This window comes from Ornithodoros turicata, chromosome 2 (assembly GCF_037126465.1).
Source record: "Ornithodoros turicata isolate Travis chromosome 2, ASM3712646v1, whole genome shotgun sequence".
NCBI lineage: Eukaryota > Metazoa > Arthropoda > Arachnida > Ixodida > Argasidae > Ornithodoros > Ornithodoros turicata.
The window spans coordinates 78,206,282-78,217,871 of NC_088202.1; the positions used below are offsets into that span (position 1 = coordinate 78,206,282).

The window sequence follows — 11,590 nt, forward strand, 5'->3', positions numbered from 1 at the left end:
CTGCGGTCCGGGCGGGTTCCAGAGATGAGTTGTGAGTGCTGAGTGGTTGGGTGCTTGAGTGCGTTGTGTGGCGTTGAGTTGCTGTGTTGCTTGTTGCTGAGGGAGTGTGTTGAGTGATCGTTGTTGAGAGCTGTTTGTTGCTGATTGTGTTGAGTTGCTGAGTGGGCGACAGTACCGCGACCGGTACGACAGCGTGAATGCCGGTTGCCGCCAGAGAAGTGCCGGGGAGGACCATCATGAAGCAGGTGGAGGCCGGAAAGCCAGCTTACTGTGGTCTCCCTGCGGGTCCCCGGTGGAACAGTGGTCCCGGTGCGCCTTGCCTGCTAGAGGGTGGTTCGCTGCTGGTTTGCCGACGAAAAATTTAGGATGTTGAGTGGCCGAATTACGCCGAACATGGTGTTCGTTGTTCGGGTCACCCAATGTAGAGGAGGTGGTCTTCCTCTACATGAGTCCTTGCCGGCGATGATGGAATGTCCCAGCGGGCAGATGGACGTGGCCTCACGCTAGGACGCTGCGGGTAGAACTGCCGTGCCAGCGCCGTAGCGCGTGGCAGCAGAGGCGCGTCGTTGTCGTCTTCCACGGGCCGCCACAAATTCATTACGGTCGTAATCATATAGCAAACCAGAGAGTACTGCAGCAGACTTATCTGTGGTCCTGGGGATTGAGTCGCCTAAAATGTTGATCATAGCGGCAGAATTGAAGCGCGTACACCACTAGAATCTCTCTACGGAGGTCCCTGAGTAATGGGTGTTGTGTTATGCACTGCACAGCGGCACTGTTGCACATTTCTACCACCCTGGTAACAGAATGGCAACACAGGCGCTCGTCGGGCTCCTGTGGGTCGCAGACTCCACACAGACACCTGCCGATTTCAACATTCTAAACTGTTACGCAGATCCGACGGCAACCATGCAAAGAGATACGTCACCTAAAAATGTCATCCCGCGGGTTAGCCGCAGCCACATCTCGTGGATGGTCGGCGGGTTCCAGAGGCATTGGGTCCGTAGTGTATGGGTCATCATCCAGCATTAACTCGTCGCCGCTACCACTAACATGTCAGAATCTCCCCCAGACTAAGAAACATCGCTCTCGTTTACCGACTCCATGTTTGCTCCCTTCGCTTCGCGATCGCTAAACAGGCGCGCGGCTCGCATTTGCCCAGGGCGCGCGCTGATTGGCCTTATCCGTGTGACGTTTGCTCCCACTTTTAGAGAGCGAGGGCGCAAGGATTCCGGTTTCTTTTTCATCGGATTGCGCGAAAAGTACGCCGCGGATCGAAATGGTATTTTCGGGCCCACTTCAGTGGTCGGCAAGGAATTAGAATTCGCATTAGTTTCGAAATTGACCTCGGAGAATGCGACTGTCCCTTTAAGCTGCCACTGCATGACGACATCGCATCCTGTCTGCACCTGATGGTTCAGGGATGCGTAGGTCTGCGCTAGAACATGGCAGACAGGCTAGACAGTGACAAGGAGCTTATACAAACCCTCCTATTATTTATTGAATCATTATCACAAGATTGTTTCCTTTATCCTACTATTAATTATATTCACACTTGCATTAAAATTTAGAAAAGCTATTACAGAAGAGCAGCTTCGCCACTTTTATTGAAGACTATAGGACATGCGAGTATATAATTTTAGTAGCTATAAATTATATCCACTCTTTATGGAAAAAATCATGCATGAAAGCTGAGAAAAACTGGCTGTAGCAAGCATTTTTATGGCGCTGGCGCTGCTGATTCTCCACGACATCACAATGGGCGGCAACCGACTGGAGAACCAGCCTGTGGCCTGCTTCGTACAGAGGGTGGTAACCCATTACCACATCCATGACTTGGGGTGCGGATGAGCCGTGACTGGGGTGTGGATGAGCTGAGGGTGAGTCCAAGGGCCCTGTCCTGGTCAAAGTAATCTACCTCGATTACTTGAAATTTCTTCTGTCATTGGTGCACAATCGAAACAGGCGTGAATATTAAAAGTGGTTGACACCTTCTATCAACCAATCGCCCCACGTGTTATCTTGGAAAGCGACCCGCCTTATCGGTGTTTCCTCCCGAGAATCCAAAGACCACACCTGTAATCTGCCTGCCCTGCCTTGTTGCTTCGGTTCTTACTTCTTAGGTGTCGGAAACAGAAAACTCTACCGGCGTAAAACTGAATTTCGTGGAAAATGCGTGGAAAAGCACGCTCGTAATTTCCTTTTTTGCTGTTTGTCATTTTTCTTGACGTACAGGTGGGCAAGACGGCAATGTTTGTGCGACACCGTGATTGTACTTGGCATTTATAATTCGGTATGTACCCGTGAGATGGCGCTGATGGCAGGCAACAAAACCAGGTCCCCCAAACTCACCACGGAAAAGCGTGGAACGAAGAAGGCCGCCACTAGATACCCCACTGTTGCCGTTTCGGATCACTTCAGCGCGCTAAGTTTAGCGGCAAAATGTTTTTGTTGTTTCTGCGAATGAATCTAGTATTTATATGTCCAAATAATACGCGTATAACAACTTTCTGTGTCGTGTTTCACTTTTTGGTCCCGTTTTTAAACGTGTTGAGCGATCGGAAGGATCTAGTGCACGGCTGCGTGCATCGCATAGCGTACCTGTCGTACGAGGCGCCGCAGGCGCAGTCGTCCATTTCTCCTTCGGTGACTTGGCCTGGCTTGGATTGTGCTTCAACTGGATCTTTAGCGCGCTACGATCAAACGCAAGCCAACGTCTGGTAACAATGGGGTATCTAAGGGCGGCCTCCGGCATTGCACGCATCGGGATAGGAACAAATACATGGGAAAATGGCGACCTTGGGGGACCTAACAAAACTGACAAAACGATAAAAGCGCGAAGGATCATTGCAAAGGGTCGAGCGGACAGTGTGGCGCGAGCCGTAAACGTGTTTATGAGAAATCGGTTCGTGCTTTAAATCTTGAGCTTTATTTATGAGCTTTTCTTTATATTTTTCTATGTGTTCGTGGGCTCGATATTGCGAAATAATCGCATTGCAATATGCTTCTTTTGCTCGTGAGCTGTGGGGGTGGTAATGATACCGCAAATGAGCATTGATAGTTTTACTCAAGAAACAGGGAACTTTGATCGATGAGTTTTTTGTGTGCACACCGCCGCTACGTTGCAATAACATTGATTGTACGACGTATGGCTCGGACGACGCTTCGAAAAGCCCGCCGCTTTCACGCATACACTCTTAGAAAAAAGGGAGTATGGGAAACTCCCTTGGGGGTGTTCACGCTCGTCACACATATGACTCCCTTTGGGGTGTTTACGCTACTCCCCTCGACTCCCTTCCTAAGGGTGTTCCCTTGACTGCTCTTCCTGAGGGAGTCCCCTCGGCTCCCCTTTCTGACGGTGTTCCCCTGACGCCTTGCCTGCAGGTGTTCCCTTGACTGTCCTTTATCCAAGCACATTGCAGAGAACACTAAGCACACTGTTTTCCACTCTGTCATTAAGTGATCTTACTTCATTGGTCTTTTTTTTTTTTCTACTGATCTCCGTTGCACCACATAACAAAAAAGAAACAATACTGCCCTCGCCCCAAAACACGAACAGATGCAGTGTCCCTCCGTCTTTGTATTGCTCAAGAAGCTAGGTAGTCCCACAGAACTACCCAAGCGGAACATCCCCTCAGAAACCGTCATTAGGATTGCAGTATTATACGACCCAAAATTTCACAACTCGCTCCTAGAGTACAAAGGAGCGAAACACTTTCGTAACGGTGACGGACATACGCCTCATCAACTCGCAGTGCCTCTGCAGTAACTTCAAAGTACCTTGCATTACAGAACAGATATCCCTTTCTACCGGACATTTTTACTTGACCGTTTACGTCTTTACGTTTCTTTCTTTCTTTCTGGCTTTACGTTTCTTACTTGACATGCCGCTTCCCTTGTCATTAGAGAGTATTTCCACGGACATTTTCCCTCGAATGAAACGACCGATCCAAGTGTTAATTACAATTATAACAAGAAAGACCGCATTGTAGAGGTGGTATCTTAATGAGCACAAGAAAACAAGATGTAGGCACCAGCATGCTTGGAAAGTTGCAGTAGCTGTTCCTCAGTACGTAATGTTGGGAACTTTCCAAGGATATCCGCCACCAACGCCTTTTCTGTACAGCCAAGACTTGTGAAAAGTAAATGTCCTCTGCAGGGATACAACTACTTTGGCCATTTCAGACACAGGCTTGTTCATCTCTCCTTTCATTAGTTGCAGGTGTGTCTCGATAATTTTAACAAAGGAATAAAAGTACGAGGCTTCACTGTTGCATAGTCTGGAAGAACCTCGTCATAAACATTGGGGAGTGAGGCTAACACCCGTCCATGAAGGGAGTGCACGCAACACCCCCCATTAAGTAAGATCATGGAAGGGTGCCGCTGCAACGCCCTCTCCATTCGCCCGAGGGTGTCCGAGAACCATTTCACTCCCTTTTGACTCCTTTTTTTCAAAGAGTGTACGATGCCGCGATCGGCGCAGAGAAACGGTGTTACGCGGTGCTTTTTTCTCATCGTTAAACTCAAAAGAAGAAAGACATACATTTTTTGTTGTGACGAGCACATACAGACTTTATACAACACAATAAACGGAAATGCACATGCGGACCCATCACGAAACCCATCGCCGCTCAAAGTAATCGACCCTCTTTCGCTAGATTACTTTTCAGCTTTGAAACTAATCTTTTACGTCATTGTTACGTCAAAATGACGTAGGGTCACGGTCCGAGATTAGGGCCGAGAGGCTGCGAGGGAAAACTAGGTATAAATTTCAATTGAAACGGGCGGGATTTAAGGGCGGAGTATTCCGTGGCAGCCCCGCCCTACAGCTTGTGATGTAAAGTAATCGAGGTCGATTACTTTTGACGAGGATAGGGCCCCAAGTGAGAAGAACTGGTACCAGTTCAAGCTGGGACCAGATTAAACTGGTTTATTGAACTGGTACCAGAACAAGCTGGGACCAGCTGCAAACTGGTTTTGAACAGGTAACAGTTCGAGCTGGGATTAGCTGCAAACTGCCCAGACAACACGAAACGTTATTCAAACGTCCGAAAAAGATCCCAACGTCCCACGTTCCAGAAGCCGCGTCCCTGGGACGCGCCGCTCGTACAGCGCGGCTCTATTTGTTGTCTGTTTGCTAAGGAATTCGCAGAAATGTCGGTCAGCGTGCGAAGTAGCGATCTCCTCCCACTCTACCAAGTGTGTTGAGAGAAAGAGCAGGTGGCATGAGGCGTTCGCGCGACAGCGGATCCGTGACGCCATTTGATGAGTTTCCATTGCATTTCCAAGTAGAGTATGAAATATTTGGAAGAATACGAAGCACCGCTATGGTTGACATTAATCTTTATCGTGATGTTGATCTTTCTGGTAATAATTAGAGGTGTTTGTGTTCGTGATGAGGATTATGACGAATACAGATGTGTGGCTTGCTGAAACTGATCTCTGAAAGTGGTGGGAAGGCAAATTTCCTTTGACACCTTGTCATCCATGTCGGCTGTGCGTGTGCCTGCTTAGCGTGTGAGGTACAGGCGAGAGCACTGGATGGCGAATAAGGTATGTAGCTGATCCTTATACTTCGAATTACTTAAATGTGACATTGTTTAAATGAGCAATAGTTTGACTTAGATGTGATTCACAACATTTTTTGGCCAACTCAACGCGAGTACTTGCTTACGTGGGACGGCGTTTCGTTGATAGGACAAGATTTTTGGAATATGCAACGGATGAATTGGGTATGCATTGGTAGGTATTTAGTATATTCTTTGCTATGTTTGTTTCCAGGCTATTTGACAGAAAGTTAGGGTGCTTTCTCAATGATGCCACCCTTAAAAGAGCTCAGCAAGCGACAATGTCATGGTTGATCCGCGCCAGTTGCGCCATGCACCACAAGACGTTAGAGGTGGAGTGTAACATACAGTGAATCGGAAGGACAATGATATCTTTTGTGTGCATTGGATATGTTTGTATTATTTCTTGATAGTCATGGAATATTATTCATTGTGTGCATTTAAAGTAGTGATCTGTGGTGAAGTAGCCCAATGGCAAGCTACCACTTGACGCAGCCCTGGTATTATACTCTGCTTAGTGCAGTGAGGATCTGGGGGAGGGGCAGTTGGACCATCACCCCCCAAAAAACGTTAGTTTATACATTGGATTTCCCTCTCTTCCCTCCCCACTACACGCTTTGACAAAGAAACTGTCCCCCCCTAACCAAGGGTCTGGATCCACCAGTGGCTTAGCTATTTAATTTGTCACTGTTATTGTACACGTAAAGTAGTTTGGGGAACTAATAAAAGAGCGTTTATTATGTCGGAGCAAGTGAGCATTTCCTGTTGTTCCATGACACGAATTTGTTCAACAAGACAGTCAAAGCCGCAGAATGTTCTTGTTTTGGTGGGTACGGTTCTCGCACACAAACAGCCCTAGACACGGATGCTCGTTAGATAATTTCTTGACTTCTGATTTTGCGAGAAGCCACGACTGTACGTCGGAACGATCCTTAAACCTTATCAGGATAACTGGCGGCTTAGTTGTTGACTAGTCTGAAGTCGGTGATAAGCCGCTACCGGCGTATTTGAGATAGGCATAACCTTAATCTTTGTGGCGAGCTTATCGATCACTTTGACAAGCTCTTCACCGCGGGTGTACTGTACGCCATGAATTTCAATATTCAGTCGGCGATCGTACTGCTCATTGTAGTTTACAGTCTTTCCTAGGCCAGTAATCTTGTCATCCTTATCTTTCAGAAGTCTCCCAGATCAGCACATGCCCTGATATATGTTGTTTGAAAACCTCTACCATGTTGAATGTGGTAATATCAATAACGCTAGCACCTTTGCAGAGCTGCGATGGTGTGCAAAGAAGCCCGCTTCCAGTGAATACATAACATCCCAATAGAGGTAGCAATGGACGTTCCTATAACATGAACTACTACATCTATCCGAGTTTCATATAGAAGCGTTTTGAACTTCTATTGAACCAAACTCGCACATCGCTCGGACGTCCACAAGATCCGCGAAGGGATGTCGCAGAGACATTCCTTGGATCCTTTTGTGTTATCTGGGTGGTTTCTGAAGTGGGACCAGTTTGTACTGGTCCCAGCTCAATAACACAGTTTGAACTAGTCCCAGTTGGAAAATTTTTCACCTGGGCATGTCACATCCCAGGATGTCCAGAACTGGTGGTCACAAGAAGGATGGTGGTGCCATCTGGTGTGATGCTTTGCAACTAGGTAGTCGCCTGTCTCTGCAACCGTCGACCCAGCAATGGTCAGCGGCCGTTCCGGGCCGTTTTCTTTGAGATGGTGTCGTTCATTTTAAATTAAATTCTCTCCCTCCACTCTATTTCTATCTCTTTCTTCTTTTTTATGACCACGACTTGCGGGCAATTCACACAACCCTCTGGACACAAGTGAGACGCTCCCCAGTTAGTGTGGTGACTCACTGAATAATCCCAATTACTGTGGGGGGTTCTAATGGCTAATTAATTGCAATTTAATGGCGTCCAATTGCTAATTAATTGCAATTTATTGGGTTGGGAGTTGCCTGTAGGTCGTGGTCAGTGCTAACTACTGATACGATGCACGCACACTGTGATGACGCACGAATATAACTGAAAATACACAACATATACATACGGACGTAGCCGAGAACAGCATATCAATACCCTCGAAAAGCTCATTCACTCACACATGCCTAGCACACGCTTGAAACCCCTGGCGCAACTGTCACAGTAAATGTCACTTCCGTTTCAAGTTGCACAAGTAACGCAACTTCCTTTTAGAGCGGATGTGACGTTGCTTGTGGCAGCAGCCATAGCCGAATTGTAACGCTGATGTTCACCTGTTTACGACAAAGTGCATGAGTGTACACAGTTCAAACATTAAACCGCTTCAAACAAGGAAAGTGATCGCGCAAGACCAAAGCTGGCAAAACGGAAAATGGTGTGTTCCTGTGGGGTGCCGTACACGTATCTGCCTGCTGCTGAGGAAATGCTGTGACAGTAACTACATGATTCCCACAAAGAACATAGTAGACTTCTGCGAAGATTGTAGGGGTTTGTCGGGGGGTCCTGGTGCCCAAGGGAGGAAAGAGCTGACTCTAATGAAAGTGGCACCTGGTATTCTTATGATCTCCCACAATTCACTTTGTTCCAGCTAAGCCAATTGCTACCGAACGGAGCAGGCTTTTGCTTCATCAGTTCCGGGTGTTCCGGACACTTTGAGCGTCCAGCAGGTTATATACTTTTGTACATGTACATGTACAATCCCTCAGGAGGACATCATGTTTTTGACTGAGTCTCATATTTCGTTCGTCCTTTTGGCACATCACTGCGCACATAGCTTCGTCCCTGAAATCTACATCGCGTGTACCGCTTTATCCATACGAATAAACACGTGTGGTTGCAACATATTGTCTGAGCTTGTGCTGCAGTTTTTCCAATATCTTCACAAACGATAACGCTAAAGATATCCTCAAAGATACATGTCAAATATGTCAGATAGGTATATGTCAGATAAATGTCAAAGACGACATCATATACAGGGTGTTTCAGTTAAATCCCCGGGCTAAATAATTCGCGAACGGGTGCACCAATCCACGAGCTTTCTTTTTTTACAAGTATCTGTCCGATACCACCTACAAGCTGCACACCGTGTGAATTAGTGGGAGGCGCTCATTATTAAAATAAAAATGAAATGAGTTAAGTAAAACAGCGTAACTTCTAAAGCAGGGCGCTGTCGGCATTAAAATGGGTACTACCCCTTTTGGGACCTTCAGTGGACACCTTTTAGAGAAAAATCTGCCACCGAAGCGGGTCATTTGTTGCAGTAATTAATTGGTTTCGGTTTACGTATTTTTTTCGCGGCTGGTCGCGGCGAAGCGCAAAAGGGCGTATTTCATTGGTGTAATTTATTGGTATAATTCATTGGTGTAAAGACGTAATTCATTGATGGATAATGGAGTGAAAGAGCGTCCTTTTGTGCTTCGCAGCGACAAGCCCCGACAAAAATACGTAAACCGAAACCAATTAATTACTGCAACAAATGACCCGCTTCGGTGGCAGATTTTTCTCTAAAAGGTGTCCACTGAAGGTCCCAAAAGGGGTAGTACCCATTTTAATGCCGACAGCGCCCTGCTTTAGAAGTTACGCTTTTTTACTTAACTCATTTGCATTTTTATTTTAATAATGAGCGCCTCCCACTAATTCACACGGTGTGCAGCTTGTAGGTGGTATCGGACAGATACTTGTAAAAAAGAAAGCTCGTGGATTGGTACACCCGTTCGCGAATTATTTAGCCCGGGGATTTAACTGAAACACCCGGTATATGAGTTTTTACCTCGGCTATCGCCGTGGGCATGCGGCACGACGGTTGTGAAATGGCCGGTGCGTAAACACTAAACTTTTTGGACATCGTAGAACTTCCGTTCTCACTGTGTGACTCATCAAACAAATCGCTGGGAGCAATATCGCCTGTGGGCTCTGGTGATGAAACACCCCAATCATTATCTCTCCAAATAAAGTTGCCGTTTGGTCTGTGCATCAACGGTGGTACAGTATCCAGCGGCGTTTCACCGTCACGAAAGCGGCAACTGCAAATCATTGATCATTTTGCAGGTCCTGATTCAGTTTCATCGGAACTAGAACAAAAGAAATAGGATCCCTGCTGGAAATCATAGGCACTATCTCATTCATTTCTTCCCGAAATTTCAATGAGATTCAATGAGAAATCAGACTGCCAATTCGTTCAACGTGTGAAAGCCGACTCTTACTCATTGACTGAATTGGAAGTTAAGCAGGTGCCTTCGCGAAACCGGACTCCGCCGTGTTGTGCGGCGAAGACCACATCAACGAAGTAAGGAACCAATTCAACGACTTGGTTTAGTGGGCGTCAATGAGAAATGTTGATTTCCAATGTTGATTTAATGAGATCCGACATGTTGTCTATGTGGTGAAGACGAGGACAGCTGATGCTGTCAGCTCGAGCAATAAATCATGAGCTCAGTTCTTCGCTGATGCTTCACCAAACCGGACAGGCTCTCTGTCTCTAAAGTGGTGACCCGAACGATTCGAACTGCAACATGGAAGGTTCACCTACCGCGGCCCGCGTTGGGCATTTCGCTATCCGTCTGCCACCATTTATTCGGTCCCGCCCCGACTTATGGTTTCAACAGGCGGAATCGCAATTCGCATTAGGCAGCATCACTTCCCTATCGACTAGCTACCATCACATCTTGTCTGTCCTTTCCGAGGACGTGCTACTCGAGGTCAGCGACGTCATCAGCTCACCTCCATTAGAAGATCCCTACGACGCCCTTAAGCGTGCTGTCATCAGCAGAGTTCTTCCGTCCGATCGTCAGCGGCTGCACGAGCTCTTCTCAAAGGAGCCCTTGGGGGACCACAAACCTTCACAGCTCGTCAGATACATGTAACAAATCCTTGGAACCGCTCCTTTTGACGACAAGCTCTTTCGTGAGCTCTTCCTCTCAAAACTTCCTCATGCCGTCCAGCTGGCACTGTCTGTTACGGAAGAGACAGATATTGTGTCATTAGCTGCCAGAGCGGATAAGGCAATGGAGCTGTTCTTCGACTCGTGCAACCCGTCTGCGCTGTCAGCGCTTGAAGGCACACATGACTTTTCATCTTCACCAAGCGCTCCTTCCCAGCACCAGTCACAGCAAGCATCCTCTGTGTCGGCAGCGGAAAGCTCTGACCTGGCCTCGCTACGGGAAGAAGTCCGCCACATTGCAGACATACTCGAGCGATCCGGACCCCGCGACCGCACTTCCTCAGGCCCAGACCGTTCTACTCAATGTCGTCGTGCCGCACGTTCCCCAACTCCTCCCACTTCGCCGCAACGCGCCGACGCCACCTTTGTTGGTTCCACAGCCGTTTCGGTCGCAGAGCTCGGCGATGCGAATCCCCGAGTGCATGGCAGGGAAACTACGCCGGGGGTTACTTGCGGCGACCGGAAGCCCCATCACATACGGCAAGGTCGCCTTTTCTTCATCAAGAATCGGTGCGGCAAGCACAATTTCCTTGTCGATACTGGAGCCGAGGTCAGCGTCCTTCCGGGCTCACCATCCGACAGAAGCAGAACGCCCATAATGTATCTCACAGCAGTAAACGGCTCCAAAATTCCTGTTTACTACCGTCGTACATGGCTCAATAACACAGTTTGAACTAGTCCCAGTTGGAAAATTTTTCACCTGGGCATCCTGGGATGTGACATCCCAGGATGTCCAGAACTGGTGGTCACAAGAAGGATGGTGGTGCCATCTGGTGTGATGCTTTGCAACTAGGTAGTCGCCTGGCGCCTTTCCTAGGTAGACGCCGTGGAGACGTTCATTGTCTCTCGACTTCAGATTATGCAGGACATTTCACTGGGTATTTCTCGTTGCTGACACTCGGCACTGTATCCTAGGCTTTCCATATCATCTTTGGTTGGTTTCCGTGTGTCGACCCGAAGCCTTTATCGCCCTTCACCTCCTTTGTACGGTTTTGCAGACTGGCACACCAGAAGAAAGGGAGTCCCCTGTCACTCTGGTTGTCGACTGACATCATTTTTCTGAGCGGGTGTAAGGTGAAAGAA

At 47.7% G+C, this 11,590-nt stretch overlaps 1 protein-coding gene across 1 annotated transcript; it reads left to right on the top strand.

Annotated features, from left to right (window-relative positions):
- The first annotated feature begins 10,079 nt into the window (after positions 1-10,079).
- LOC135384809 (uncharacterized) lies at positions 10,080-11,180 on the top strand. The gene is made up of 2 exons (XM_064613994.1): positions 10,080-10,415; positions 10,509-11,180. The coding sequence occupies exons 1-2, from the start codon at positions 10,080-10,082 to the stop codon at positions 11,178-11,180; spliced, it is 1,008 nt and encodes a 335-aa protein (XP_064470064.1).
- The last annotated feature ends 410 nt before the right edge of the window (positions 11,181-11,590 follow it).

Excerpts from the sequence above, each read along its gene's own strand:
- LOC135384809 (XM_064613994.1), top strand. The coding sequence starts at position 10,080 with ATGGAAGGTTCACCTACCGCGGCCCGCGTTGGGCATTTCGCTATCCGT. Across the intron at positions 10,416-10,508 it reads ACCACAAACCTTCACAGCTC|CTGGCACTGTCTGTTACGGA; the intron begins GTCAGATACATG and ends CATGCCGTCCAG.